This window comes from Drosophila ananassae, chromosome 3L, assembly GCF_017639315.1.
Source record: "Drosophila ananassae strain 14024-0371.13 chromosome 3L, ASM1763931v2, whole genome shotgun sequence".
NCBI lineage: Eukaryota > Metazoa > Arthropoda > Insecta > Diptera > Drosophilidae > Drosophila > Drosophila ananassae.
In genome coordinates, this window is record NC_057929.1 from 14628332 (window position 1) to 14655761 (window position 27430).

General features: G+C 38.9%; 10 protein-coding genes across 17 annotated transcripts; 4 read left to right on the forward strand and 6 right to left on the reverse strand.

The window, feature by feature from the left end:
- Window positions 1-30: 30 nt before the first annotated feature.
- LOC6494229 (ras-related protein Rap-2c) lies at window positions 31-2279 on the reverse strand. The gene is made up of 4 exons (XM_001960660.4): window positions 1748-2279; window positions 509-646; window positions 310-427; window positions 31-249 (listed from the first exon to the last, which is right to left on the reverse strand). Exons 1-4 carry the CDS (start codon window positions 1880-1882, stop codon window positions 92-94), a joined length of 549 nt encoding a protein of 182 aa, XP_001960696.1. The 5' UTR covers window positions 1883-2279; the 3' UTR covers window positions 31-91.
- A 656-nt stretch (window positions 2280-2935) lies between these two features.
- LOC116654698 (60S ribosomal protein L39) lies at window positions 2936-3685 on the forward strand. The gene is made up of 3 exons (XM_032450507.2): window positions 2936-3078; window positions 3166-3269; window positions 3544-3685. The coding sequence occupies exons 1-3, from the start codon at window positions 3076-3078 to the stop codon at window positions 3590-3592; spliced, it is 156 nt and encodes a 51-aa protein (XP_032306398.1). The 5' UTR covers window positions 2936-3075; the 3' UTR covers window positions 3593-3685.
- A 459-nt stretch (window positions 3686-4144) lies between these two features.
- On the reverse strand, window positions 4145-5184 carry LOC6494228 (60S ribosomal protein L12). 2 transcript variants are annotated; one of them, XM_014907190.3, is made up of 5 exons: window positions 5100-5184; window positions 4976-5037; window positions 4809-4882; window positions 4570-4750; window positions 4145-4411 (listed from the first exon to the last, which is right to left on the reverse strand). In XM_014907190.3, the coding sequence occupies exons 2-5, from the start codon at window positions 5010-5012 to the stop codon at window positions 4206-4208; spliced, it is 498 nt and encodes a 165-aa protein (XP_014762676.1). In that variant the 5' UTR covers window positions 5013-5037; window positions 5100-5184; the 3' UTR covers window positions 4145-4205. The 2 variants fall into 2 exon arrangements, with proteins under 2 accessions (XP_014762676.1, XP_044571814.1); XM_044715879.1 differs by having other exon boundaries at window positions 5105-5145.
- A 689-nt stretch (window positions 5185-5873) lies between these two features.
- LOC6494227 (eukaryotic translation initiation factor 5A) lies at window positions 5874-7475 on the reverse strand. Of its 2 annotated transcripts, none has more exons than XM_014907189.3 (4): window positions 7385-7475; window positions 6618-6828; window positions 6225-6426; window positions 5874-6148 (listed from the first exon to the last, which is right to left on the reverse strand). In XM_014907189.3, the coding sequence occupies exons 2-4, from the start codon at window positions 6824-6826 to the stop codon at window positions 6077-6079; spliced, it is 483 nt and encodes a 160-aa protein (XP_014762675.1). In that variant the 5' UTR covers window positions 6827-6828; window positions 7385-7475; the 3' UTR covers window positions 5874-6076. The 2 variants fall into 2 exon arrangements, with proteins under 2 accessions (XP_014762675.1, XP_001960699.1); XM_001960663.4 differs by having other exon boundaries at window positions 7389-7451.
- A 135-nt stretch (window positions 7476-7610) lies between these two features.
- LOC6502512 lies at window positions 7611-9762 on the reverse strand. 3 transcript variants are annotated; one of them, XM_032450506.1, is made up of 5 exons: window positions 9683-9762; window positions 9564-9625; window positions 9288-9499; window positions 7930-9229; window positions 7792-7873 (listed from the first exon to the last, which is right to left on the reverse strand). In XM_032450506.1, the coding sequence occupies exons 1-5, from the start codon at window positions 9729-9731 to the stop codon at window positions 7865-7867; spliced, it is 1632 nt and encodes a 543-aa protein (XP_032306397.1). In that variant the 5' UTR covers window positions 9732-9762; the 3' UTR covers window positions 7792-7864. The 3 variants fall into 3 exon arrangements, with proteins under 3 accessions (XP_032306396.1, XP_032306395.1, XP_032306397.1); XM_032450505.2 differs by having other exon boundaries at window positions 7611-9229; window positions 9288-9487; XM_032450504.2 differs by having other exon boundaries at window positions 7611-9229.
- A 731-nt stretch (window positions 9763-10493) lies between these two features.
- LOC6496321 lies at window positions 10494-12198 on the forward strand (the record flags this gene model as incomplete). The annotated part of the gene is made up of 9 exons (XM_032451054.2): window positions 10494-10838; window positions 10897-11033; window positions 11092-11188; window positions 11247-11434; window positions 11492-11574; window positions 11631-11678; window positions 11736-11823; window positions 11889-12007; window positions 12061-12198. Coding segments are annotated over 9 exons (1212 nt in total), but the record flags the coding sequence as incomplete, so codon positions are not given.
- A 23-nt stretch (window positions 12199-12221) lies between these two features.
- Window positions 12222-15884, reverse strand: LOC6494226 (potassium voltage-gated channel unc-103). Of its 4 annotated transcripts, none has more exons than XM_032450944.2 (13): window positions 15797-15884; window positions 14729-15597; window positions 14430-14670; window positions 14191-14372; window positions 13981-14135; window positions 13802-13922; window positions 13619-13739; window positions 13428-13546; window positions 13071-13261; window positions 12868-13010; window positions 12616-12809; window positions 12463-12557; window positions 12222-12400 (listed from the first exon to the last, which is right to left on the reverse strand). In XM_032450944.2, the coding sequence occupies exons 2-13, from the start codon at window positions 15587-15589 to the stop codon at window positions 12262-12264; spliced, it is 2562 nt and encodes an 853-aa protein (XP_032306835.1). In that variant the 5' UTR covers window positions 15590-15597; window positions 15797-15884; the 3' UTR covers window positions 12222-12261. The 4 variants fall into 4 exon arrangements, with proteins under 4 accessions (XP_032306835.1, XP_032306833.1, XP_014762674.2 ...); XM_032450942.2 differs by having other exon boundaries at window positions 14430-14673; XM_014907188.3 differs by having other exon boundaries at window positions 14430-14673; window positions 15781-15855.
- A 258-nt stretch (window positions 15885-16142) lies between these two features.
- On the forward strand, window positions 16143-17809 carry LOC6496322 (gamma-soluble NSF attachment protein). The gene is made up of 7 exons (XM_001960666.4): window positions 16143-16294; window positions 16358-16425; window positions 16648-16763; window positions 16819-17013; window positions 17071-17141; window positions 17197-17554; window positions 17610-17809. Exons 1-7 carry the CDS (start codon window positions 16236-16238, stop codon window positions 17652-17654), a joined length of 912 nt encoding a protein of 303 aa, XP_001960702.1. The 5' UTR covers window positions 16143-16235; the 3' UTR covers window positions 17655-17809.
- Window positions 17810-18215: 406 nt separating this feature from the next.
- LOC6496323 (cofilin/actin-depolymerizing factor homolog) lies at window positions 18216-20747 on the forward strand. Its single transcript, XM_001960667.4, has 4 exons — window positions 18216-18476; window positions 19974-20164; window positions 20240-20345; window positions 20409-20747. The coding sequence occupies exons 1-4, from the start codon at window positions 18474-18476 to the stop codon at window positions 20553-20555; spliced, it is 447 nt and encodes a 148-aa protein (XP_001960703.1). The 5' UTR covers window positions 18216-18473; the 3' UTR covers window positions 20556-20747.
- Window positions 20748-20845: 98 nt separating this feature from the next.
- Window positions 20846-27294, reverse strand: LOC6494225 (integrator complex subunit 1). Its single transcript, XM_001960668.4, has 3 exons — window positions 25892-27294; window positions 24855-25834; window positions 20846-24793 (listed from the first exon to the last, which is right to left on the reverse strand). Exons 1-3 carry the CDS (start codon window positions 27219-27221, stop codon window positions 20942-20944), a joined length of 6162 nt encoding a protein of 2053 aa, XP_001960704.1. The 5' UTR covers window positions 27222-27294; the 3' UTR covers window positions 20846-20941.
- Window positions 27295-27430: the final 136 nt, after the last annotated feature.

Consider the following 27430-nt stretch of genomic DNA (forward strand, 5'->3'; position numbering starts at 1 on the left):
TTAGAATTAAACCCATTTAAATATTCGTTATCTATTAAATATTAGTAATTTTATTTTTTAACTATAATAATCTTACAATTTTACAAAATTTCTATAAAAGCGTACAACAACAGTAATTTTTTTTTTGCCGATTCTCTTGCGTCAAATTCATCTCTCGAACAATTGTGGCGAATACTTCGTTTACGTTTATCCGATCCTTAGCTGATGCTTCAATAAATGGACAGTCCCACAGTTGTGCCAAGGCATTACCTATAAAAAATTCAATTTTTTAGTTAATTAGCTTAAAAATGAATGGCGAAAAATGCTTACCTTCAGCGGTGGATACCTCTCTTTGGCAATCTAAATCAAATTTGTTCGCGACTAGTAGGATGGGTGCTGGCTGACTTCCTTTAACTCGAGTGATCACATTTTTCATACTAGATATATCCTGCATAAATAAATGAATTATGTAGTTTAGAACTAGCACTAGAATAGCTATTTTTTATTATTTATTTTGTTGATTTCATACCTGAAATGTCTGATGATTGGTTAGTGAATACATTACAATAAAACCATGACCGTTTTTGATGTAGAGATCTCTCATGGATGCAAATTGCTCTGTGCCCGCTGTATCGAGAATTTCCAAAACGCATGGAGAGCTGTCAACCTATTAACAAAAAAAGATAATATTAATTTCAAAAACTCAATAAAAGAAATAGAACAAAGGACTTGGGGGGGGCACCCCAACCCACCCACTCGATTGAAAGAGTATCTTGCGAAGCTCAATGGATATCTACTCATAAACAGTTCAGTTTATTTTCGTTTTGACCAGTTCCAGCAATTATTTACTTATTGATATTAAGTTTGCTTGGTTGGGGAGGTTGTGCAAGTGCTTCTGTAATGTAGGTGGGGTGTGGGAGAGTACTTAGGGCGTGTATGTACTTTCTTTGTCCTGAAGCGAATTAGTTACATTTGAGTAAGACGGTTTCCCACAAAGATAAAGATATGTGTACATATTTTAAGAATTAATACTGGGTTTCGTTAAATCGCGAAATATTACTCGACTCTGGGGGCCTGTAAGTGTAAGTGTGTGCATGCATGTGTCACTTATATCTGGCGAACAAGTTTAGGAGGCAGAATAAAACGAGAGTTGCATTGTGGGCTGGGCGAATGTACTGCATACATAAGGGTAACAAAAAAATGCAGTTTGCCGACGCATAAGATATCAATTTTAAAGATACAAATACATATATGTATCTACAGGGTAGACCCCCATTCGAGAGCCGACATAAATGATTCATTTTAAAACTAGCTTTTGCTATTAATCCTTGCACCAACACCCACGCCTAGCCGCACTATGTATGTCGGATGCACAGACATATGTAAATACATACATACATATGTAAATACATACATCCCGTAGGCCCGATTATTCGGGAATAAAGTAGTGCGTGTGGGCTTATAACTTCCCGTGTACACATAATTACGTAGAGTTGGCCACATTTCGCACCTAGAAGAGCAAACTATATGTGGATATACAATTAATCGCCCATTATATGTATCTGCATATATATATATACGTATATAAATACATACAAACATATGTACATATATATATGTATGTGTATGTGCATGTAAGCACAGACGTTAGTATGTATGTCGCGATTACGCTTAGTATATACATATACATAAGTTAATGCGTGTGTCTGCGGTCCGTTTGTAAATTGATTATGCCTGCACGATGATATCCATATGAACGTTTACGTACCTCTATTTCCTTGCGGTAAAAATCTTCAATTGTGGGATCGTACTTTTCAATAAAGCATCCCGAAACGAATTGCACTGTGAGGGCTGATTTACCAACTCCCCCCGACCCAAGCACAACAACCTTAAATTCGCGCATTGTAAATCAGTTTTTTCTTTTGTGTTTTGTGTTTCCAGACGCGTATTATATAGATGCAGATGTATGTTTTGTAGGTGTTTGTTTTTACACTGTTTATGGATATGGATTTTAACTTAAAAACAGTTTACAAAGCAAATACTATGTATGATGGTTTGACATTGCGTTTCAATGCATGTAATGCACAAGTATGATGAAAACTGCAGTCTACTGTTTCATTGCCCTTAGGAGGAGATGTTTCTGACTTTTGTTAAACACATATTATATTGTAAAATATAATAATCAAACGATAATTGATAAATGATGACACTGACACCTATTGAAAATGGAACGATGCATAGTGTAGAGGAAATGAAATAATGGTTTTAGAACACAAATCTTAGGGGAGGTTTCACACGATAGTGCATAATGTGCGAAAATTGGCGATAAATATACAATCGGGTGCATTAAACGAATCACAAATATATATATCCTCTTTTAAGGTTTTAAATTAATAACAAGACAAAGAAAAATTAATATTTACAAGGTTTTATTTAAATCTATTCTTTACTATAGGTGGATGCAGCAATATGGTATTTTTAATGGTAATGTTTCAATACCAAATGGTTAAAAAACAAATTTGTAGGCTCTTTTTTATTGGCGCCACATTAATAAATATGTTGTGTAAACATTAACTATATAATTTTTAATTGTTTTTTGTTTAAATATAATATTTAATAACTATTATATATTCCTGGTATTCATTAAGAAATTCACTCTTTCCCGATTTAAAATATTTCCAATAATAAATGATGAAAGGACGATTTTCCAATGTTGATGGTAAATATTATATTAATATAACCCCTAGGAAAGTAATGAAAATATGAATTTTAAACTAACTTTGTTTATTAACTTGCCGGATTATAGAAGCAATTGAAAAAATAAAATTCCAAGGGCTGATAAACAGTTAAAATTATTCGTGGTTATTGGGTTTTTTCTATATTAAATATGTAAAATTTTAAGAGATGATAATTTTATAAATATAACACTAAATATACAACTCTATTTATTTGGTAGTATGAACCCGTTTCCATTTTCTCCTAATTATATACCATCGTTCCTAAATACTTTAAATCTGGAAAAATAAATATATCGATTGTGGCCCACCACTATTACTTCTTTCTTTCCGGTGTAGCCCCTTGAAACGCACGCACGAAATGGTAAGAAATCCAAATAATTCTATGCAATCATTAAATATTATGATTATTTCAAAATGGAAAATCTAACATAATTTCATTCTTTAACAGGCTGCACACAAATCGTTCAGGATAAAGCAGAAGCTTGCTAAGAAGCTGAAGCAGAACAGGTCCGTTCCTCAATGGGTTCGCCTACGTACTGGAAACACCATTCGGTAAGTAATTAACTTTAAAATCAGTGAAAAATGTATTTAAAGTTAATGTATGGCTCTAAAGTGCAATGAATATCGCATTTGACAAAAAACATGATATTATGCTCGTGAAACTATGCGCCTAAATGCATTTTTCGAACCGGCTATTTGATCAAAACAAATAAGCTTGCGAAAACTATAAATACATTTTAAAGCAGATGCAGTTCGTTTTTGGCAAACTCGTGCTGAAAACAAACATTTCGAATCGAATATTAATTCCTTTTTTCTTTCATTAAAGGTACAACGCTAAGCGCCGTCACTGGAGGCGTACCAAGTTGAAGCTGTAAGCTGGCGATTACAGAAGCTCCACACTGCGTTGGATTGCTGAAGATCTTTTCATGAATATAAAATAAATTCGTTTACAAAAGTTCGAATTGAAACAGTTGTTTTGTTGTATTATTATGGAAAAAAAATAGTCAAAAGTGACGATAGAATGGTCTATTTAGGGGGGGGTTTATGAATTGGAAATGAACCAATTTAAAAAAGATTGTGGAAAACTATTCACATTTAATTGAAGACTATATTAAAAACAATATAAAACAGATTAAATGTAGTTGTTTCGAAGTCAGCACCATTCCACATTTTCTGAGATGGAAGGACTAAAATTAAAATATTTATGAACAGCTGATTGCTAAAAATCTAAAACCAAATGTCTGCTTCTAAATGCCTTTGCCTTCAAGACAAAATTCCTTTCAATTATGTCAGTCTTATTAAATCAGCTTTAATATTGCTATCTTTCTGTCACTAATCCAATTTGCAAGTTAAAAGAATCTAGTTTCCATTTTCCTAAACTTTTAATCACCTTTTAATTGGCGATGGTAAGACAAAAATATTCTCCATTTGGTCAATTATTACATATTGTAACGCGTACAATTTATTAATTCTGTATTAAAAAACTGTTTATTCAGCGGGTACTTCAATGGAGCCCTCGTTCAGCTCGTCAATAACATCGTGCGGGTGCTTTCCGTCCACAGTGCAGCCAACGCTCTGCGCGGTTCCCAGGACTTCCTTGCAGGTACCCTTCAGTTCACGGGCCATGGACCTGGGCCTCATTACTCGGGCGATAGCCAGAATGTCATCGAAGGAGATGTTGCCGCTGTGCTTGACTGAAACATCACACAAAAAGTGATTGTTAATAAAGATTTAATTAATTCGGAATAAGTTAGGAGCACTTGCATTTGGGATAACTCAATTATTATCCCTATTTCCTAGGGATCATTTGTTTACTTTTGGATAAACACAAATGCCGGGCGGCGGTACTTACTGTTCTTCTGCTTCTTGCGGTCACGTGGGGGTTCCTTCAGAGCCTTGATGATCAAGGAAGCAGCAGAGGGAACCACGGAGATGGCAGCCTGTCGGTTCTGGATGGTCAGGCAGACGGTGATCTTCAGACCCTTCCAGTCGGAGGTAGCCTTGGCGATGTCATCTCCAATTTTTTTGGGAGACTACAAAAATCTCATGTTAGCACAGATCAGGAGGTAAACAAAACGAATATTTCCTTACCAGACCGAGGGGACCGATCTTGGGAGCCAGGGAAGAGGTGGCACCAACTTCGCCGCCAACGCAACGCAAGTAGACTGTAATGTAACATCAATAAATAAGTAAAATATATATTTACAATTGACATTAATTGATGGTGTGAAATATACACACTGGTTGTAAAAACTTACCCAATTTAACTTCCGTGGGATCGAACTTGGGAGGCATTGTGCTATCTCGGCTTCGATAGTAGCTGAAATATAAGGATTACATTAATATAAACGGATTTTTTTAAAGACATTTTTAGCTCCTTACTGTACCGCAAAAAGACACACAGAAAAAGAAAGAAGAAGCTTATCGATTTCCGGTACGAATGTATAAAAGTTGCTATCGAAACGACCTATCGGTGAGAATAGTGCCCGAATGGAACGTGGAATTGAAACAAAGACCAGATATGAGTGATGGTGATATTATTTCTATTTTGATCTTAAATTTATTAATTTTTATTTTAAAAGTTTTTTTTAAATCACACAAATTTCAGAATTTAGTTTTAAAGGTTGTCATTTATGGATTTTCCATTTAGAGCCATACAAAAACATAAAAAACCATCTTCAATATTTTCATATTTATATCTGTATTATATCTGATGATGTGTACAAATGCCTTTCAACATAATATAAATAAATAAAAAACTGTATCACTTTTTTACATAGTTTTTTATGGGGATAAACACTTTCTAAAGATATCGTCCAGTCGATAGGCAAACTTGAATAATGATCCATCCCATACTGATACTAAGATATGCTACAAAAATGAATCAAATGAAAAATTCATTACATTTTAAGAAAGTAATTTCTCTCTTCATACATCAAGTAATGTATGTACCTATAAATATGGTTCCCCTCTTACTTATTATTATCGAAGCTTTCGGTTTACCGCCAGAAGAATCAATAAAACAATGAGAATCGTGTTGGCGTTAGTCTAGGTGACGCCACACAAGCGTTGTTTATTTTCCCATATTACAGAATATAATTTTTCCCCATTATGAAGCTTAAGACATATTTAGATTGAGGATTTAGCGATTGATGGTTGACGTTTAGGTAAAAAATTTTATTGGCAAACGTGTATCTTGTTACTTGTTATTCAAACATGGATGCTTTGAGTTTCTGTTATATTTATTACAATCGTTAGAACCAGATTTAAGATGTAGAGCCAACTAGCCTATAACAGCATCTTTGAATAAATTTGCTTCAGATGTAAATGCAACAGAAATTTACAGCGATACATTTTGCTTATTTGTCCAGAGCAGTATTGGTCTTAATTGCGATAACACACTCCTCTCCGCACGCCTTAAGAACAGTGCACTGCAAATGAAAGAAAAAATAAGGTTCAATTGTTTAAAACTTGTATGCGAAGGATAACAGAAAAAAGGCGACTTACCAGTAGGTCCTTGCCATTATCAAAGTCAGCACGCAGAGAATCGCCCAATTCGCCATCTGGAACCTTCAAGTCTTCACGCAAATCGCCGCCTTCGGTCATCAAGCAAAGGAAGCCATCATCACTTATACTTATCAACTGGAGGTCTTCCCTTTTAACATTGGGGACATCCATGTTATGAGTAGATGGGCAAATATCCTCATACCTTAAATTATAAAATGAAATTTTAAGTTAAAAACCTTATCACATGAATATTTTTAGGAATTCGAAGAGGCACAGAAGTGTAATTAGTTAAGCCAGATTCTTTTAATTTATAAACGCGTTGATAATTGTTAAGATTAGATTAGAGGCTCGTTTCGAATATATATTTTTATTAATATAGGTATAGATACTCACTTCTTGTTGGAAAAAATATCAATGCCGACCATATGAACCTTTGCGTGGCCGTGCTTGCCAGTCTTGGAAGTTGACATCTCGACAATCTTGCATGGCCGGGACTTCAACATAACGAATCCGTTTTTGCGCAATGCCGAACATTGCATCGGATAAGTGGTCGATGCGCCGGAATCAGTAGTTTCAAACTGATCATCTAATATATCTGCCATATCTGCCACGACACAATAATGTTTCAATTAAATATTTGTTGAATTATAGGTGTTAATTATTTTCAATTATAGAAGACACTTTTTAAATTGCAAATTCACTTATAATACTGATGCGTTCTGTGGGTATGTGTGACGTATGTGCGTGTATGTATTTTTTGCACATACATATGTATGTACATATGTACATAAATACGAGTGTATGCAAGCCGAAAAAATGCATACATATGTATTGGACGGAATATATGTATGTATACGTATGTATTCAAAATGTCGCTTGCCAAAGAATAGTCAAACACTTTAATGTTCAAACAATTAAATTGGCAAAGTCATCCAGACATGGTACTTGAAAGTTTTGTGTACTGCAGATTAGTGTGTATGTGTGTACTTTCTTTCACACATAATTGAATGCCAATGCGGCCGGATAAATTTTTGCAGTCATCGACTCTTCTCCACGCGTCCATTCAGTTTCCAACGCACAAAAACTGTGTTTACACTCATTCCACAACTTATCAGTGAATTTGCAAAATTTTAATTCGCAAAAATTCTAAAATTACCTACCTACTGTAAGCTCAGCGACTGTTCCAACCGAAGATGTAAAATGAAAGAACCCACGTTTTGTTTCCGGTCAATAATCAAAAAAATCAGGAATGCATCTTGACGCTTGATATTTTCTCACTTACCCTTGTTTTTGGAATTGTGGAATTGGAACACAGATATATTCATTTTTAAATATTCCCTTATTATTAAATGTTATTAAATAAAACAATCATATTTTATTGTGCTTCAAAATGTCTCTGTAATTTTTTATTTAATATATTATAATTATATAATTTTCAGACTGCTAAACTTCATTGCTGATTAACTTTTTTAAAATATACTTCTATAGGAAGGGATGGGATAAAGTTATCATTTTCTATATGATTTATTTTTCTGGAGCTATGTTGTTTTGGCTTTATTTTTAAAATGGGCTGCCTTACTTTCATATTGCCACTGGATATAGTCATAATTGCCGATTCCGTAACTAATGCATTTTTTTCGTCAAAAATTCTGTCAGAACGAGATTTTACAATATTGTTGCTGATAAACTTTGTTGAGTTTCTTACTCGTGAGTTTTCTTCAAAGGGTTGAATTGTCGTTTTTCGAACCGGGTTTCTGCGTTTATGCTTGATTGGAACAATATTTTCGGTTGTTGTACTTTTTGAAATATCGGGGGCAACAGTAACATTGAAATGTTTGCGCCTTTCATAAATTCTTTTTGGTTTTTTATGTTCCAATTTAACTTTTGTATCAGTGGTGTTGTGCGGTTTTTGCGTTGGAATCTTTCTAGTTGAAGCTAAAACTCGGAATTTTCTCAATTTTCTATTCGTATTAATTCTCCTCGGAGCAGCTGTGGTTGTTGTTTCGTTTATGATGCTTTGGGTTGTATTTCCATCGACAACAGCTGACTTCGTATAGTTTTGAATATACTTTGGTGTTTCTGTTGTTGTAACTAAATTTTTCAAATGGAGCTTTAACAACTTTAGTTTAGTTTCGATGTTGGATGAATAGTTTTTCGCAGCTTTAAGAGATTTTAACCTATTTTTATACGAAATATTCGTAGTATTTTTAGTTATAACCGTACTTCTTATCGTCGGCTCTGGAGTTGTTAGGTTCTCAATGGTGTTCTCAAAGAATGTGGATTCAGTTGAACTGGGAATATACGGAATGCTTCGAAAATCCATATCTATAAGTGTAGTTTTTGGAAATATCGGAGCTTCTGATGTTGTTGGTGTAACCTGGGTGGTGTGGTGATATCGCTCGGTGTAAACATCTGTTGGCATAAGTGTGGTTAAAACCGGACTCGGCCGAAATTCTGGTTCGTATTCAGTCGAGGTGCCTCCAAATTTGTTAGATGATCGGGGTAAAATGACGTCGTCTAACGTAAAATAGGTATGAGCAACGTAATTGTGGTACGGTAAGTTGGTTGTCGTCACTGGTATTTCGCTAGGCACACTTTGCGAGCTGTATTGGTCCTTGGGATAGTCCTGTATCGTGTTCCTATAACAATCTGCTAAAGTTTGTCCAGCCAAATTCATTATTCTTTCAGGACACTTGGTCCAACTATGGTTGGAATAATCCGGACTGCTCCATTTTTTATGATCGCCTACCAATCGTTCTGCATGCGATATAGTGTTGTCCCTTAACGGTACGAATGGGTTTATGGGTTCTATTTTAAAATCTACGGGACGGGTTACAGGGATGGTTTCCATTATATTCACTGGAGCTGAAACGGCAATCGTATTTAATGTTTTATATTTGTTTAAATCCATTGGGTTCACTGGAGTTGAAACATAATCCGCTGTTGTTGCAGGCTGTAATGTTGTTTTAAAACTTTGCATATGATTATAATTCCTGTAGACGCTCCTAAAAAATAGTTTTTATAGTTTGTTAAAGGGTTTCGGGTGTTATTAAATAGAATCACCTTTTTGAACTTGCAAATGTATCCTGATATTGAGCAGCTGTTGGAATATATCTGGGCAGCATATTCATATTTCGCATGTAGTTTTTTAGGCGCATTTTTCCAACCATAATTGGAGTTCTGGTATTGTACCAATAAAATTTTCGCAAAGCATTAGGATGATGTCTGTATAAAACAATTGCTGGATGATCTACAGGCCACATCTGGAAATATATCTGAGTTGCACAGACTTTCGCTTTTGTTTTTTGGGATGAGGAGGTAATCATTTGAGATACTTACCTGTCTTTTAGGTCCCATATAGGTAGATGAAACGTCTATATTGACTAAAATGTAAAATATTCCTGCAGAACAAATACATATTGAAATCAAGGACTTTATTTAACTCAAAATATTTTTACCTATTGCCATATAGATGGCAACGATGCTGTTTTTCACTTTCCCCAACATATTGTACAATAACTTTTTACCACAGACAACCAACGACTACTTCAGATAGTTTTCTATCTTGGCTAGTTGCTACTTGGTTTATAATACGTATTGATGTGTAAGATATCTTTAAACTGCGGGCCTAACTTCATAAATCATTCACTCAAACACATTTGTTTAAAAATATTATTTCTAGAAATGTTATAGTTATCGGTTATAGTTATCTGAAGACCCATTTATAGTATGGAATATATTGAAGATATTTTGTAAAATTTCTTGTGTAAATGATTATTTTAATGTATTTTTCTTAAACTGCATCCAAACAGTAGCGTGTGGGCTATGGAGCATAAAAATCAACGCTTGAACAAGCTCATCTTCTCAGTTATAATTGTTGCATCTCCGAAAACATTTAATTGCACACTCTATAGAGAGGTAAATTAGCTATTTGGATAATTTTTACTAGACTGGATATAGAGACCTAAAAAGTACCCATTAATTTTAAAAGTGTTAAACTTTGTTTTAGTTGATTCTGATTTATAGATAAGGATAAAAAACATAAAAATCGCGTGTATAAAATAAACATGCATACTAAATTATACCCCCAAGATTCCTGGTTCAGTCTGCAATATTGATTTGGACTTTGGCCGGCGACAACATGGCTCGAAAACTATATAAGTTTTTGGTTGATTTTACAAAATATGTTTTTAGTAAAAGAAGGTATTTTACTTCTCAAAATTTATTTGTATAATTTTTCTAATGAGCGTTTTTCTTTTTAGGATTTTTTGGATGTTTGTTATTTTATTTTCTGGATGGAACATGATAAGAATCTTTATTCTTATGAAGCATAGATATGAAACGGACTCAACCAGCATAGGAGTTTCAACTTCATATAGTCGTTGGATAAATACCTTCCCATCCATAGGAGTCTGTTTATCAAAGAATCGAATTACTGAAGTCTTTACAAACGCCGTAAAAAGACGATTTCCTGGTGAAAATCCGCCGTACAGTCATATTCGAACTCTTTACGACTACCTTTTTATTAATCCAAATAATCTGTACCTAAAGGCGGATTATTGTAATAAATTTAATTCCACATGTGGAGTTAATATTTTGGATATGAGAAGGGAGGTATTTAGTGATCTAATTCATTTTTATTGTATTTTTAAACATAAAAGTATATTTTTAGCTATTTGCTCAGAAGTGTTCGGAGTTTATGGAAGAAATTACTTTTGCTGAGAAAATTCTACCTGATTGCGAGAAAATATTTAAGTTTCATGAACTAGAAATGGGGTACTGCTTTCTGGCAAACAATTTATTTGACTAGTAAGTAAAACTAATCATTAACAAAATATATAAATTTTAAAATATATGCATAAACTAGTCCGAGTATAGAGGAGATGCCTCTGCGATATACTTCCTTGGATAAGTACCGAAATTTCAGATTGGTCCTTAAAAGTGGTTTAATTTATCGATACGATGTAAGAACAACAATTATATATTTTTTAAACTGTGCTTCTCAAATGCTCTACATTTTAGTTGTACATCAATAGTCCTGAAGATCTACCTTATTTCAATGCTGTATTTTATGCCATTACTTCGGAACCTTCGATACATAGTTTTAATGTTGAAGAGATCCACAACAACAAGGATGTTATAAATGAGCCGATAGCTCAAAGGATGTGCAAGTTCCCAAGCGAGAGCAATGAGGAAGGATCGATATACAGGTTAATCAGAGGGCTTTATATTTAAAGAATTTTTTTAAATTATTTTATTGCTTATAGTTTTTCCATCTGTATGTCCAATATTCGGAGTGAAATGGAAATGCAACTCTGCAATTGTACTTTATTCAGTAATAAATATCAAAGTAGGTATATGGGTTTTCCAAAGAAATATTTAAAAAACACTTCAATAACTAAATAGGTAGCCGAAACTATTGTGGAATATATGGAGTATCTTGTTTGGAAGAGGGTATGTTATTTTAAAGAGAATAAATCTGAAATCTTATTAAAATATTCAAAATGTTAGGAAACCTGGTCACGAAAGTAAAAGATTATGTTGGATACAACACAGCCTGCCTGCCATCGTGTATAGAGCAGCAGATTAGTTTTGTTGGGTAAGTAACTAAGCAGATTTAACTCTCTATAGTTAAAATAAAAACAAATATATATATATTTCAAGGTCCCGTGAAAAAGAATTCTCAAAATATGAAGGAAAAAACGTTGTTGAAATAGAAATTGCTTCGCCACCAACGGTCCGATACCTTCGAACAGTGACTCAAACAAAATTGGATTTAATAGGTTCCCTTTTTATATTTCTTAAAAAAATGTATTTAGTTACTTTTATTTTTCAGTGGCTATTGGCAGTGTAATAGGCCTGTTTTTTGGAGCATCGTTACTAAACCTAATGGAGATTATTTCGATGGTTATTAGTCAAATACGGAAAATATTTAAGAGATAAAATATAAACACTCTTCACCTTTTAAATTAATAATAAATAAATTCATAATACACATATTTGAATATAATTTTATTAAAAATTGTGCTAAATATGGTTAGTTGTTGTTATCAAACAAATCTAAATGATAGTTTGCGATTTCATTTTCTATGAAAATATTCAAGTCGCGAGAATTATCATTCTTAACTTTATGCACAGATGTGTTTACATTGTGTTTCTTATAACGGAGTCCAACTCTAAAAATATTAAAGGGTGTTAGTTTGTAATCCTTTTTATCCGAAACCTGGTGAAAGCTTACATCCTTATAGAAGGTATATCGGCCGAGCTCCGCATTTTATCGGAAGACTTTGCCCGCAAGTAGCGATGCTTAATATCAACACCGCTGTGTTCGTCCTAAAAATTATTTTAAGTCATTAATTTATTCAAATTTTATAGATTTTGTATTACTAACATCTCTCATATTGTAGGTAATAACCAGGTTGTTTACGAAGCTCTCGAGGAACTCCGGATAGGAGTCTAGAACATCTAGCAAGTCGTCTCTGTGTAATTTATGGATATCGCAGTAGGTTAGGGCTCTAACAACACCATTTGACTTTCCAAGGGTTGGATATATGCAGGGGTTCTCCCCAAATATATCATTTTTTCCTATAAATTATGTAGATTTAATAAAGCTCTTAAAAAATTAGGTGAAGATAAGGCCTACCCAATACAACAATCATATTGCTGTCTCTTTGAATTTCAATCGAACCTCTTGCAATAAAAAACAAAGAGGTAAGTACATCTCCTCTGTGGACCAAAATGTCCCCAGGTGGCGCATGGGTCGTTTTGAATTTGAGAGAGAAAGCTCTAAAATATAAAATAAATAGTAACTTATTAATATGTTTATATGGAGCGTATAAAACTCACCTTAAACAACCAGGACTGGCATCTGAAAACGCTGCACATGTTGTTAGCAATTTTCTGTTTAAATGCAAGCAGATATCTGCTTGAAGGCACTCAGGAAATCCTTTCAATAATGATGACATATCTATTCCATTTGTGTAAGTCCATGCATGTTGGAAGTATTCCTCTAGTCTTTGTCTTAGTGGGTTGGGGATCTAAAAAGAGATGATAAAGAAGTATTGTGCATTTGCAAATTCCTTTGTTCCCGTTTGGAAATCGATGGTTTCAAGAATACATCCACGCTTTAAAGCTAGGAGCTCTATCGGTTTCGAAAACGGGAACAAAGGTTTCTAAAATTTTCAACTACATCTTGAAATATACCTGATGGAATCGTATAAATTCCCGAACGCGTAACATTTGTGTATGATATCTTGCAGTTCCCGAGTAAAGTCTTTGTATTATTGCCGACACATTTCCGAAAATGGATGCATACATAAGAGCTTAAATGGGAAATTAAAAGTATCACAAATCAAAATGCATTCATGTTTTAATTAAAGTGAGAGTTTGCGTACATCCAACGAGCATGACACATATGGTAAAAGCTTTTTCGGCGTCAGTATTGGGGGCTACATTTCCGAAGCCAACGGATGTGAGTGAAGTAAAGGTGAAATATAATGCTGTGATATAGCGAGACTGCAATAAGAACATCTTTAATAAAAAACCATTCATTTTTTATAGGGGAAATGACAGACTACCTTTATGGAGGGTCCACCTGTTTTGTTTTCAAAATAGGGTTCTTGAATGTCATATGATAGGGAGTGCAACCAACCAATGTTCTTTGATGCGATTGATCTTTCCGCATTACCGATTGCGTACCTACAAAAAATGGCATCATTCGATTACTAATTACTTGAAATATTTAAATATCAAATACCAAATGCAAGCCAACCAATGGGCAATCAATATGAACGTGGCCATCAGTAATATAAGAACGGCAGCACCGTACTCAGAATAACGATCTATTTTACGGGCTACCCGAACCAATCGCAAAAGACGAGCTGTTTTGAGCAGTCCTATCAACGTAGTAGTCTAGAATTGTATTGAATTAGGATATTTATTAAATTAAATTTGGAATAAAACTTACCTCATCGGTATCACTTCCTACTAAAAGTAAATCAAAAGGCACAGCTGCTACCAGATCGATCAAAAACCAGCCACTTAAGTAATGAACTGCTATACGTCCTGGATGGGATACCACTTCGTCCTGGCCATTCACAAAGGTGGTTCTAAAGTTTATTATAATATCTACAATGAACGTAACGTCCACTGGAAGATATACAAAAATATATAATTAGTACTTCCAGGAGGAAAGTTAAAACTTACCAATTAAATCGATTATGACAATGGGATCAGAATTTATATATTTGTTGTTTCTTCGTTGGTAGTCCTGTTCTCCGAGCAGGAAAGCTGCCACATAGGGAGTGAAAATCGCCGTGTACATGACCAGAATTAAAATAACCCAATCCCAGACAGCTTTAAAAGGCGAATAGTGCAGGAGAGTCCATTTGTGGTAGTAATTGTTTTGCAACTTCTGGTCCAGAATGTTTCCTCCCATAGACAGAATCTGCTAAAGGAAAGATTTAATATGAAATGATAATTTAAATGTATTCCAGAAGGTGTACCGTTTCCGTAGCTTCTTGCATTTTTGGCTCACTCTTGGATCCCAAGAGTGCTTCCTTGTCCAGCATGTCATCGTAATGATCCCCCAGAGCATTCTCGGCTGACTTATCATTTTGAATATACTTATTGTTTTTGATCATGCACTCATAGGAGTTACTATTTCCTTTGTGGCTCTGATAAATATCGTTGTTTTTGCGTAATGGATCATAAGTACAAAGCAAATCGCATTCTCTTCTGGACGAGCTCTGATAGTTTTTGATGTACAATTTTTTCTTATCACATTTTATACATTTCTTCGGTAACTTGGAGCCCAAGTGCTTTTTAGATTGAACCGAGATGTTATTTGGCTCAAAATGAATCTCGCTTTTGTTTCCTTTGCCTTTCTTAATGCCTTCCTTTTTATTATTGGTTTTAATTAGCAACGGCGAGAAGAAGCAATCTGCTGTACTCTTGGAAACCTGTTCGTCCTTAGTGATACCCCTGGTTTTCAGTTCTATCGAGTCGTCATCATGGGTCGAGCTAACTCTCATGAACTTGTGGTACACCAGATTGCTATGGTCAGCCACATTTTTCGGGAATCTCGACAGGCTTTCCTTCTTGTCGTCAAACATACTGGCATTTATCAGGATATCCGATACAAAGACTTGTTTCTTCTCAATTTTATTCAGGTTGCACATTAGGGAGAAGAGTTCCCTCTCCACAAACTTATTGGACTTCGCTAGGCAGTTCCTTTTGAACTCCTTCAAAGGCGGCTTCTTTACAGGATCGTCTATATTATTGTTGGACATGTAAAGCTCGCATTGCTGCACTATTTTATCCAGTTTCCTGATTTCGCTTAATTCCACACAGGATTTGTGCGACATCTTAGATCCTGAAAAAAAACGATAACGAAAAAGCCAAAATTAGGTCAGTAAAGGATTTTCGCATGTTTCAATTAGCAATCCTTTTGCAGATGTTTTATTAGAGATTTAACTGAACTTATTCCATTATAGTATTGATATTTATAAGTTATATTATTTAAATAGTTATATTAAAGTATAAATAATTACAAAACCTTCTCGATTTGTTACCTAATGCACTTTCTTATTTACTTCGCAAATCAAAACAGCACAGGTATGAGTTACACAAATGAAAATATTGAGAACATTATTCACAAATTTAAATATTTATTGAGAGGAAAATTGAATTTATTTATTAAGGATTTAAGTCTTATAAACTAAAGCTTTTTAAGCCACTATTACTTGTATTATATTTTTCATTATAGCTTGTATTATATTTAAGATAGTATTTGAATTAATTAACATATATATTTTGTTTCAGTGTAATCCAATTCCCTCATCTTTGCTTTTCTTAAATGTACTGACATGCGCATTGTGTCACCTGCATAAAGTTTTTGAATTCCGAAACCGTGATTTCTGAAACATTGTTATTTCATTCGTCGCATTCGGGCACACTAATTTTAAATGTAAACAATTGATTTTTCCTACAAAACAAAGATTCAATTAAAAGATGAATGCTTCTAAAAAGATTGCCGAGGCGGAGGAACTAGTGCGCCAGGCCGAGAAGAGGTAACATCTATGAAGTTCAAACATAAACAAAAATAAAGTATCTGTATCTTTGTATCTTTGAAGTTTAAAGACGTCTCTGTTGAAATGGGTACCTGATTACGATAGTGCTGCGGATGAATACTCCAAAGCTGGTACGTTTATTATAAACCCTATAATATTGGAATACTAGAGAGACACTATATAGAGTTAATATAATTTTAAAATTCGTGTCCTCGCAAGAAAAACAGGGGGGCACGTTTTAACAAAAATATGTGTGTATGTATACGAGCACATAAATGGTATACATATAAAAGAATACAATTAGTCATTGTTAGATGAGCAATTCTATTAACTATTCTTTTGTTAATTTTTAGCAACTGCATATCGAATAGCCAAGAGCTTTGACAAGAGCAAGGACTGCCTGTTGAAGGCCATTGAGAGCTATAAGAACAACAAGTCCTGGTTCCATGCTGCCAAATGTTATGAGCAGGTATAATCAGTCTTTAATATAATGTAACTTGAACTAAGAAATTGCCTTATTGTAGATCATTTTACTGGCCAAAGATGCTGACAAGCTAGCCGAGGTCGAGGAGTACGCCAACAAGGCCTGCAGTCTTTATCAGCAGCATGGTTCTCCGGAGGCAGCAGCCACTGCTCTGGACAAAGCTGCCAAACTAACCGAAAATAAGCACCCTGACATGGCACTGCGATTCTATCAACATGCTCTAGAAGTTATTATGGTCAGTATCTACTCGTTTAGTTTAAAGAATTGAATGCATAAACTTAACTTTCAATAGATTGAGGATTCCGTCCGTCAAGCAACTGAATATGCATCGAAAGTCTCAAGAATATTGGTGAAACTGCAAAGGTAAGCCATATTTTAGGGCTGTTTTTACCCAACTTTTAATCACAATCCGTTTTAGATACGATGAAGCCACAAATGCCCTCAAGAAGGAGATTGGGTTAAATCAACAAACCGAATCCTACGGGCAGATTGGTCGTTTGGTCGTCGCTCTGGTAATGGTCCAACTGGCACGTGGTGACTCTGTGGAGGCAGAAAAAACTTTCAGAGAATGGGGCAGCTGTTGTGAGCCCGAAGAGGTCTCAACACTACAAGCTCTTTTGCAAGCCTTCGATGACGAAGATCCTGAGTTAGCTGCAAGGATGTTGGCATCTCCATTCATAAGGCACATGGACGTAGAATATGCAATTCTATCCAAGAACATTCCATTACCGAAAGGTCTGCAGGTAGAGAAGAAACCGGGAGATAATGCTGGAAATGTAAGTATATCAAATTAAGTATCATCCTAAAAATATTTTAATATATAATTTATAGGTTACGCATGATGCGGAGGAAGAGGATGAAGGAGGATTGTGCTAATTCAATGCAAGTTTTATGGTCTCCACACTAGAAAAATATATTTATCGTTAATTCTCAACAAAAAAATAACGCTTTTAATATATAAATTGTTAAATAAAAATTCAATCGCAGATGTTGTACTTATTCTAAGAAATAAAAGACAATTATTAACATAATAGATAATAAAGTTTGTTGGGGAGCTCATGAATAGACTTTAAAATAAACCTCGCTTTCAAATTATAATCACATAAAACTGTTATTGCACAAATATTTACAAATAAAATAAGCTCAAATCAATCAGCTGATTTATTTCTGGTGCCTTGGTAAAACTATAATAAAGTAATTTATTAATTTTTTTATCTAAAAAATTTGATTTCTAAAAGTGAGTTATTTATCTATTATAATTATCATGAATAACACAATTACCTAAAATCTTCAGCTTTTAAATTTATAAAAAGTCACATTCTAAGTCCATCGTTTCAAAAAGAGCGATAATATTTTGCATTTTCGAAATTAATACTAACTATCGAATATGAATGGTAGTTATCGAACATAATTGATTCACAATATAGTATTTATGGTATTGCAAAGCTCAGAAACAGTGCTGGAAAGTACAGAATGACCATAGTGTGACCAGCCAGAAGGTATTCAAATAATACCCGATTTTTTGGCGGAAAAAGTATGACCAGAACATGTTTCCGACATCCCTGGCGCAAATAGCAAATTGATTCGTGAACCTTTGTGAATTGTTCGTGAAAGAAGGCGGAAGGTTAAACAGTATTTGTAATATATACTTGGCAATTAATTCGAAAATTGTGAAAGTAATAAACTACAGGAAAAATGGTACGTATGCTTAGCATTCATAAGAGAGGTTGTTGTGGAAATTGCTATTGTGGAGTGGATGACTGGCCAATTTGGCAGGGAAACGAGTAGGAGTACGAATTGTCTTGGATTCGATGAATCATATAAGCATCTCCTTTGAAATCTGTACATACATACTTATCTAAATGTATATATATATATATATATATTAATCATACATATATTTTTGAACTTTTTTTTTTTGCGTATATGTTCGTTGGCCATATTCGGGCATATACATAGCCATGGATGTGTGCGTATACATATAAACCAAATTAGTCATTGGTAGCAACGGATATTACTCATTTACTGAAGTGTTTCCATACTTTTCGCGAATCACTCACACTCATTAATGGTTAAAACCAATCGCCGACGCAAGAGTGCGAATTTATTGTAACATCTGGAAAAATGGATCGCTGGTGCGATTAAAAAATAAAAAGTTGGAAAGAGAAATGCGCACACATATGCATTTTGTGGGGTATATATGTATACATATATTTTTACACACATGAGTGTGTGTGGGTATACCGCTTTTTTATTCCGATGGCTATAAATATGTACATATGTATGTATCTGCGGGGAAATGCTTATGTTCTCCTATGCCAGACGCAAACTGTGTGTATGTAAAAATATAAAAACCATCAGAAAAATATGTATAAATATATATCCATATATGTATCTGCAGTCGTACATATTTAAGGTGTGGAGTGTGATCGTTTCCTTGTATGTACATATGTATGTGTATGCATGGACTCGCGTCTGGCGGTAGTGTGCGTGGGTCCAAGACACACAGACGTCTGTATGTATGGTTTTTGATTTTGTCGGCATTTTCCGAATATTTATTGAAAATTCGTGCATTTTCTTCTTCAGCCGTTTTGTGCGATGGCTCGTTCTTCCCCCACACGAAGACGAAGAAGAAGACTCTTCTTTCCAAATAGGAAAAAATGCATAGTCTCTTAACCTATCAGTTTCTATTTTTCTTCTTTTTTTTTCTTTTTGTCTTCTTTCGGCTTGTTCTCACCCTTAAACTTGCCGGCACTTGTAAACTTACCCTTGAACTCTTTGGGTGCCGGGTGGAATGAACGAACGACGAGCTGTAAATGGTGCCACGCCCACTGCTCCCGTCTCCACCCAACTGAATACATGCGCTGTGGGCCACGGTAGTTCGAATATGGCCATAATAAAGAATAAAAAAAAAAACAACAAAAGAAAAAAAATTTACTTTTTTTTTTTTTTGTTTGTTATTGCCGGCAATCAGAGAAATAATTTTGCAGGGCGGAAAAGGGACGGCTATAGTGTCGGCTCAGCTGAAAGTAGAGTGGGCAGTTATGTCGGCGGTTATACACCCATACATATGTAAACAGCGGCACTCTCCTACACATGCATGTGTATGTGTGTGTGTACATTAGCCGGCGAACTGTTTTCGCGCCTTTGCATATTTTTATTAAAATTTTAATCTAAATAATCTAACTATTTCAGGCTTCTGGAGTTACTGTGTCTGATGTCTGCAAGACCACATACGAGGAAATCAAGAAGGACAAAAAACATCGCTATGTCATCTTCTATATTCGCGATGAGAAGCAAATCGATGTAGAGACTGTGGCAGACCGCAACGCCGAATACGACCAGTTTCTGGAAGATATCCAGAAGTGCGGACCCGGCGAGTGCCGGTAAGTCATCATAACTATATGGTTATATATCCCAAATATATTAACTAATTTATGTTTCTCTTTTTATTCATTTAGATATGGATTGTTCGATTTTGAATACATGCACCAATGTCAAGGCACCTCTGAGAGTTCAAAGAAGCAAAAGCTGTTCCTTATGTCGTGGTGTCCTGATACCGCCAAGGTATACTCCCTCAACTTGTCAAATATTTCAACAATAATGACATTTTTGATCCTTAAATTTCAGGTCAAGAAGAAGATGTTGTACTCCAGCTCGTTCGATGCTCTGAAGAAGTCGCTGGTGGGAGTGCAAAAGTACATACAAGCCACTGATCTGTCCGAAGCCTCCCGTGAAGCTGTCGAGGAGAAGCTCCGCGCCACTGACCGCCAATAAACTGTACGAGCACTTATGCATCGCATTTAACAAACAAACAACAACAGCAACAACATCAAGGCATGCATGGAAACAGAGATGATGAAAAACACACACAAGTATCCTGTTGAGATCGCCAATTTGTATGAGAATTTTCTACATAATTTGTATTTTCAGTAGAAATAAAGAAAATGAATTAAATATTTAACTGGATTTAATCGCATTTCAACATTTTGTCACTGTTCTTACAAATTAGTTACCTTACCATCTTTTGAATTTAATTATTTTTAATTTGTCAATAAAATAACTCATTTTCATGTAGTAAAAATTTTGGTATCCTCAGATACGAGTTTATATTTTAATAATTACACACTACATTGGGAGAACCTAATTATTATACTGAACATTTAGTAGCCATGCTGGATCACTAGTGTCTGGAGGACCTTTCGGATTTGGTGGCCAGTATTTAGGCACGACTTCAGGCCCAGCGAGAAGGCCACCGACAGGATGTCTATTGCGTGCTCCTGCAGCAACACCGACATCTCCGGCAGATTGTCAATGGCCGTCGCCGCAACCGACGAGTTCTCGTCCCTCAGGCACTGAATGTAGGCATTCAGGGTGCACAGATTGATGTCCGAGTTACCGGGATTGTGCTTCAGATGCCGGATCAGGATGATGAATGCGATGGACCGAATCTGGGCGCTCGGCGAGAAGATCAGGGTGAGCAGTCGCTCGAACAGCTCATTGATGAACACAAACCGCTTCGACGTGAGGCACTCCAGCTCCTGCATGGGCCCCAGAACCACATCCTCGGTGTTTGCCTGCTTTATGGTCTTGATCAGCTCCAGAAAGTGTGGCGATATGTCGGTGTAGTTGGATCGGCTGTAGGAGCTGAGGGTTAGAACGGAGGACGAACTGCGACTGCCGGTTGCGTCCAGTCCGGCAGGAGGAATACTCTCCATGGGCTCTTCGAACACCACCGGCTTGCTGACCGACGGCTGCTCGTCCAGCTCATACTCGTATTTCACTTCCTCGTCGTCCAGTTCCGAGGCAGACGAAGATTTGTGCTGCAGAAGTGCCACAGCCTGCACCAGAATCTGGAGTTTACCCATCGTCGCGTACTTGTCGGCCAGTTCCATGAGGATGCCCACATACTGCTCGATGAAGAGCAGAGCACTGCTGGGATTGTAGTTGATGTAGGCCTGCAGCATCTGGACAAACTTGTTGAGCATCTGGGAGGCCTCCTTCACCGAGCTGTGGTGCTTGAAGAAGTTGAAATAGCACGACAGGGTGTTCTGGATCTCGTTCTTGTAGGCATCCTCGAATATGGTCGGTTGCAGGAGCTCCAGCGTCCTCAGGATTTGGACGAAGCGATGGAAGTGATGCTCCTCCCTCAGTGCCTTCATGCTGTTTTGGGCACGACCCTGCATCACCGACGACAGAACGCTCAACTGGCGCAGGAAGAGCAGCGGGTGAGAGGCGGCCAGCTTGCGGAGGAGTAGCTCAGTGTCCGTGGACAGGGTCTCGAAGTCCTTCTTGCCCACCAAACTGCCCAGACAGGTGATGAGGTTGTTGGACACCTTGTCGGCATGGCAGCCCTTCAGGCTCTGCAGCTTGTAGGCCTGCTCGCCGGTTTTGCTCGGCTTCAGGAACTTGACGCGCGGATACATGATGTACATCTGCTGCAGGACCTGCAGCTTGAGGTAGTCCGACATGGGGCTACGCTCCACGTGCTCCATCACCTTCACCATTAGGTCGCGACGCTTCTCAGTCAGCTTGAACAGAAGATTCATGCGGGAGCAGAGTTTAAAGTCGTAGTTCCTGCTGTCCGACTTGATTTCCGCCACTCCCTCGTGCAGGATGAAGTGGGTGAAGGGTTCCAGCTCCGCGGTCTTCAACAAGAAGAAGGCATCCGGTCGCACGTTCTTGGACATGTACTTCTCCCGACCCTTCCACAGCTTGGGATTCGTGGTGAGGGCTTCAAAGTAGTTGAGGACAGTGACATAGTCGTAGTCTTCATGGGTGTTCTGGAACAAGTACTCGGCTATCCGCTCGATGGTGTCCCAGTTGGTCTGGTGATTTATCAGCGAGAGCAGATAGAACCGGAACTCGCTGCAGGACTTCGAGAAGAGGAAGCGTTCCTTCATCAGCTGCGTGGACACGATTTCCGGATCCACTTCCGACAGCCAGTCGATGAAGAGGCCATTGTGGAAGAGCTGGTCGCTCTTGCTCATGGCGGTCAGCTGGCTGTCTTTCTTCTGATCGAAGCTCTCGATGATTCCCCTTACGATTTGCTTCCGGGCCAGCAATGCATTCGTTTCCTTGAACTGCTGGACATAGATCTCGCGGGAATTCCGCAGCATGAACACCAAGCTCTCGTGATACAACTCCGTCTTTCGCAGCAGACAGGAGTCGGTGAAGTTGTGCTTGAAAATGCTGAAGTTCTTCTGCAGCGAGTTCTCCAGGATGTGATAGTTGTCGCTGTGGAGCATGCAGCTGAAGAAAGTCCGCAGCATTGTGCAGGCGTGGCGACTCATGATGATGGGCCGATCGCAGCCTCGGGCCATGACTTCTGTTATGGCAGCCAGTAGGTCGGTGCGGTTGGCGTGCGGCGGATTCACCAGCACATCCAAAAGCTTCTGAATCAAGTTGCGACAGTCGCTTCGCGCCGCGGTGTACTGGTCTGGTTGGGTCAAGATGGTTTGGACAACCTCCTTGGTGTTGGTTGGGCGATCGGTGGCAGGCTCCGGGTAATCGTATTCCCCAATCTCGACGGTTTCCTGGATCACAACGTTGATCTTGGGCAGATCGGGCACAGTTTGCGAGTGCGAGTGTAGGTCGAGGGCCTGGACCGTGTAGTGCCCGTTCTTGGCACCTCGCGCCTGCTGGATCTCAATCAGCTGCGCCAGATACGCCTTGTTGAGAATGGCGTCCTTCACAAGGTCGAACTGTTCCAGCACCGCCGTGTCCAGCATGGCCAGCAGCTTGGACATCGAGTTCACCGGCGTGCCGAAATTCTGCACGAAGAGCACTATCTGGTCGGGCGTCAGGTCATTCAGGGCGGCCTCAATGAGCCTGTCCACCGAGGAGCGGATCATTTTGAGCTTCAGCCAGTCGGGCAGCAGCTGCACCTGCTCGTGCGTTGTGGGCAGGAAGGCCAGAGGCGCCGGTCGTCCTGGCGGAAACCAGTAGTCTAATATCGGTATAGACTCCGGCATATTGATGTTGGAGTACGTGAGCAGTATGATAAAGGCGTGAATGATGATGATGTGGAGCGGCAGCTGCACTCCGTCATCAAACTGAACCATCAACAAGTCCGGGTACTCCGTCCACTCGTACGGCTCCCGGTACTCCCTCAACTTTATTATGTAATTATTGAACATGACGAACAGGCATTTGAGTGTCTGAATGCGATTCTCGTCCGGCGCAATGTCGTAGTCCTCCTGGGAGATAATTATGTGCTGGAACATGGTGCTGCGCTCCACAATCAACTGCGCCATATCCATTACGTGGTCGAGCATCTCGGTCACAGGATCGTTTAGTGTATGGGCCGTGATGAACTGGATGTACGCCATGATCAGTTCCGGGCAGTTTTCAACCTGGCACGCCGACCGCAGCTGTGTAATTACATATGTTTTTGTCTCAAAGAAGTGCGGAATTTGCGGAATAGACTTTGAAAGCCAATCGTGTTCACATTCCCCAGAGTTCTTGAAGATTATTTTCAGCCCGGCCAGGGCAGCCACTCGTGACTGCTTCACTGTGGACGAAAGGCGTCGAAATATGTAGTCCAGCAGCTCGGTCACGATTCCATGGCTGAGGCTCACATCGAAAATGAGGTTTCGCAAGAAGTTCACCAGCTCCGCATCCCGACTGTTCTCCTCGTTTATATTGTGGGCGTTAAAGAGCAGAAACTCGCAGAGGCATTGGACCGGCAAGTGGCCGAAGTCGCCCTCGCTGTTCTGCACCAGGTCCGAGAGCCACGGCATGGACTGGGTGGTGCCCTGCCGTTGGATAATGTCGAGCAGGAGATCTGGCTTCCGGCACCGACAAAACAAATGGCCCAGCTTGTAGGTCTGGTTGAGGAACTTCAACTGGTCCAGAACCATTGTGGGAATTTTGCGAGGCGTTCCCATGGGATCCATTAGCATCAGCTGGGTGATCAGAATAGCTGTCTCCTCCGTGATCACCGCATGGGGCGTAGTCTGGGCAGCCAAGTAGGTTTCGAACTGCAGGATGTGATCTCTCTCCACTGTCATAATCTGAAACAGACAAAAATTTGTGAAAAATAGTTTTTAAAAGCGAAGTAATTGAAGTCCTTACCTGTAATTCATCTTTGTTGGTGGACGAATTGTTGAACTGATTGGTGATACATATTTCAATCAGCATCCTCATTGTGGGATAGTGATCCCAGCAGAAGGCTCCGAAAGATGACGGATTATGAGCGGATATCATGACCAGAATCAGCCAAGCCTTCCAATAAAAAGCGATGATGGCCAGCTTTGGCGGCTCGTAGTCTGAGGGCAGTCTGATGTTCTCCGGGTGGTGGTACTCCGACATGCTGAAGAGGAAGTCTATTATGTCGAATTTGTTGGCTTGGACCGCTGGAATGTTGGTGGCCTTCATCCCAGAGACTCGTTTGATGACCAACAGCAGGACATCGAATGTATTGGCAATCGAGAACGGGATGTCCTTGGTGATGCCTATCAGAATGATTCGCAGCAGCGTCTCCTCGTGGATCGGTGTCTCCGAGATAATCCGCAGGATGGCTCCTCGCTCTGGCTCCGATGGCCACTGATCACAACGTGAATACTGCTCGGGACTGTCCAGCAGGAGAAGCTTATGCAGCGCCTGGTGGTATTCGCCAGCTGGTATCTTGAAGACCGTCGGCACAGTCTCGTACATCCAGGAAACGGTGTCCAGCTGGATTTGCGACATTTGGTTGTAGAGTTTCAGCAGGGCCTGGTTGTTCTTCGTATCCCGATTGGTTTTCAGCGAGAGACTTGCTTCACGCGCCTGCGGCGTTGCCGACAAAAACATGCAGAGACACACAATATCCACCATCGACTGAAAGATACGTTCCTTGAACTCGAACTGCTCGATTTGCGGGATGAGATCCTCCCGTTCGCTGAGAAATGTTTTGCAGAACTTGACCAGGTTGACGTCGAAGCGCAGCATCCGCACCAGTTCCCTCAGAAAAACGCGCAACGTCCGAAGGCAGTCATCCCGCTGCAGCAGGAATTCCTGATATATTTCAGCTAGAGTCGCCGCTGATTGGTCAGAGGCAGTCTGGAACATGGTGGCTGTGGCCAGTAATAAAAGTTATTACAATTCAGTTTATCTATTTTCTCGATACCTACCCAGCATTCCCATATTGTTTGGATTTCTTGTATTGGAGAGTTCGTTTTGGACGACGAGCTTCATCACAGTACTCAGGATATCTGGCTGCAAATAGATCATCTCCTTGAGGCACGACATGTAGTGGTTTATCAGGGGCTTGGTCTTGAGACGCATCTTCACCAGAACCAGGAGAACCTCGTTGTCCTGAGTGTTTCTGCCCTTGATATTGAAGCATATATAGGAGAGTAGTTGCTGGGCAAACTTGACGAGCTTGCCGTTGTGTATCCACAGCTCCAGGCGGGAAATACTGAGACATCGCACCTCCGCAATACCGGAGGTGGTGCAGAGAAACTTCAGAAAGTTGCGGGTGTAGTTATCCTGCTGCTGGCGCTTGTTTAGCTGATCCCGAATGGCTTCACTGACGTGCTTCTGTACAATGGCATCGCTATATCGCGGCTTGATGGTGCACATGGCGTCCGATACGGGCTCTATTTCGGAGTTTAGGGGACTGGCGTCCAGACTCTGGGTGGAATTGTCCCCAGAGTCATCATCGACCGTTACGCTGTCCCTGTGTGCCTGGCCCGCGGGTAGCGCAGAACTAACATCCCATCGCAGTAGGCTGATGTGTGGAGTTCTGGTCTTGAACGCGGCGCACACGTTTTTCACAAATGGAGCGCACAGATCGTTGTCCGCCCAATAGCGCTCGTTGACAGCATCGTCTATGTATGTCCGCAGCAGAATCTCCGACCACTGGGAGGACTCCATGAATCCTCTGGTCAGGAGGTTGCTGAACAGAATGTGCAGATTGGTGTTGTATCGCATCTTAACGTTCGCCTCTCGCCGCAAAAACGACATCAGGGCGCAGGCCACGATGTCCGTGGAGAAAATATTCGGCTGTAGCTTGGCCACGTAGATTAGGACTAGCATGGCTATGTTGTCCACCTTGGAGCGGGAGGAAGGGCTGGTCGTCTGCTTAATCACACCGCAGATCAGCCGGCCCACTGAATCGCTGTCGTTCGCCTCCATGGCGGCGTATATTGTCTCCACAATGTTCTCCAGATCGCAGTCGATGGCGAACTGCTCCCAGGTCTCGCACTGGCTGCTGCCCGAGGCGATGTCCGTCGATCCAGCATCCTTGAGGCTAGGCCGGAATCGCTTGCTGGAGCTGGCTAGCGACGATGAAGCCTCTCTCTTTCGGTCTGAGGTGGACGACGATGATATGGACTTTATGGGCAGTATCTTGGACTTGGAGTCATCGCGGACGCTTTTGGTGCCGAGGGCAAAGAGTTCGCCGCCCAGAGGCACTTTTTTCTGGGATCTATTGGATCCGCCGCCTTTACCGCGATCCATTCCACTTTTATTTTCTGGAATTATGTTTTTCTCTCGCAAACAGAACCCAGTGTTGGAAAGCGATTTGAATCACATTTAAGTGTGCCCAAAACTCGTTGATTTTTCAAATATAAATGAGTTACTATAAAAATAATAAACCAAATTGTTAATTATGTGTAAATGTTTATTGGTTTTTCATACATTTATTAAAAACATATAAGAACATAAGT

Bases quoted from the DNA above. Each gene is read 5' to 3' on its own strand.
- LOC6494229 (XM_001960660.4), bottom strand. From the start codon at position 1,882: ATGCGCGAATTTAAGGTTGTTGTGCTTGGGTCGGGGGGAGTTGGTAAA. The intron at 647-1,747 runs GTACGTAAACGT...TTTTGTTAATAG, and splicing joins TTTACCGCAAGGAAATAGAG to GTTGACAGCTCTCCATGCGT. The intron at 250-309 runs GTAAGCATTTTT...AATTTTTTATAG, and splicing joins AGAGGTATCCACCGCTGAAG to GTAATGCCTTGGCACAACTG.
- LOC116654698 (XM_032450507.2), top strand. The intron at 3,270-3,543 runs GTAAGTAATTAA...CTTTCATTAAAG, and splicing joins CGTACTGGAAACACCATTCG to GTACAACGCTAAGCGCCGTC.
- LOC6494228 (XM_014907190.3), bottom strand. From the start codon at position 5,012: ATGCCTCCCAAGTTCGATCCCACGGAAGTTAAATTGG. The intron at 4,883-4,975 runs GTAAGTTTTTAC...GTTACATTACAG, and splicing joins TCCCACGGAAGTTAAATTGG to TCTACTTGCGTTGCGTTGGC. The intron at 4,751-4,808 runs GTAAGGAAATAT...AGATTTTTGTAG, and splicing joins AGATCGGTCCCCTCGGTCTG to TCTCCCAAAAAAATTGGAGA.
- LOC6494227 (XM_014907189.3), bottom strand. From the start codon at position 6,826: ATGGCAGATATATTAGATGATCAGTTTGAAACTACTGATTCCGGCGCA. The intron at 6,427-6,617 runs GTGAGTATCTAT...TTATAATTTAAG, and splicing joins GATATTTTTTCCAACAAGAA to GTATGAGGATATTTGCCCAT. The intron at 6,149-6,224 runs GTAAGTCGCCTT...TTTCATTTGCAG, and splicing joins ATAATGGCAAGGACCTACTG to TGCACTGTTCTTAAGGCGTG.
- LOC6502512 (XM_032450504.2), bottom strand. From the start codon at position 9,731: ATGTTGGGGAAAGTGAAAAACAGCATCGTTGCCATCTATATGGCAATA. The intron at 9,626-9,682 runs GTAAAAATATTT...TTTGTTCTGCAG, and splicing joins TGCCATCTATATGGCAATAG to GAATATTTTACATTTTAGTC. The intron at 9,500-9,563 runs GTAAGTATCTCA...TGTGCAACTCAG, and splicing joins ATATGGGACCTAAAAGACAG to ATATATTTCCAGATGTGGCC.
- LOC6494226 (XM_032450942.2), bottom strand. From the start codon at position 15,589: ATGTCGCACAAATCCTGTGTGGAATTAAGCGAAATCAGGAAACTGGAT. The intron at 14,136-14,190 runs GTAAGTTTTATT...ATACAATTCTAG, and splicing joins TAGGAAGTGATACCGATGAG to ACTACTACGTTGATAGGACT. The intron at 13,547-13,618 runs GTACGCAAACTC...TTCCCATTTAAG, and splicing joins ATGTGTCATGCTCGTTGGAT to CTCTTATGTATGCATCCATT.
- LOC6496322 (XM_001960666.4), top strand. From the start codon at position 16,236: ATGAATGCTTCTAAAAAGATTGCCGAGGCGGAGGAACTAGTGCGCCAG. The intron at 16,764-16,818 runs GTATAATCAGTC...GCCTTATTGTAG, and splicing joins CTGCCAAATGTTATGAGCAG to ATCATTTTACTGGCCAAAGA. The intron at 17,555-17,609 runs GTAAGTATATCA...TATAATTTATAG, and splicing joins CGGGAGATAATGCTGGAAAT to GTTACGCATGATGCGGAGGA.
- LOC6496323 (XM_001960667.4), top strand. The intron at 20,165-20,239 runs GTAAGTCATCAT...TTATTCATTTAG, and splicing joins TGCGGACCCGGCGAGTGCCG to ATATGGATTGTTCGATTTTG. The intron at 20,346-20,408 runs GTATACTCCCTC...CTTAAATTTCAG, and splicing joins GGTGTCCTGATACCGCCAAG to GTCAAGAAGAAGATGTTGTA.
- LOC6494225 (XM_001960668.4), bottom strand. From the start codon at position 27,221: ATGGATCGCGGTAAAGGCGGCGGATCCAATAGATCCCAGAAAAAAGTG. The intron at 25,835-25,891 runs GTAGGTATCGAG...TACTGGCCACAG, and splicing joins AAACAATATGGGAATGCTGG to CCACCATGTTCCAGACTGCC. The intron at 24,794-24,854 runs GTAAGGACTTCA...TGTCTGTTTCAG, and splicing joins CCAACAAAGATGAATTACAG to ATTATGACAGTGGAGAGAGA.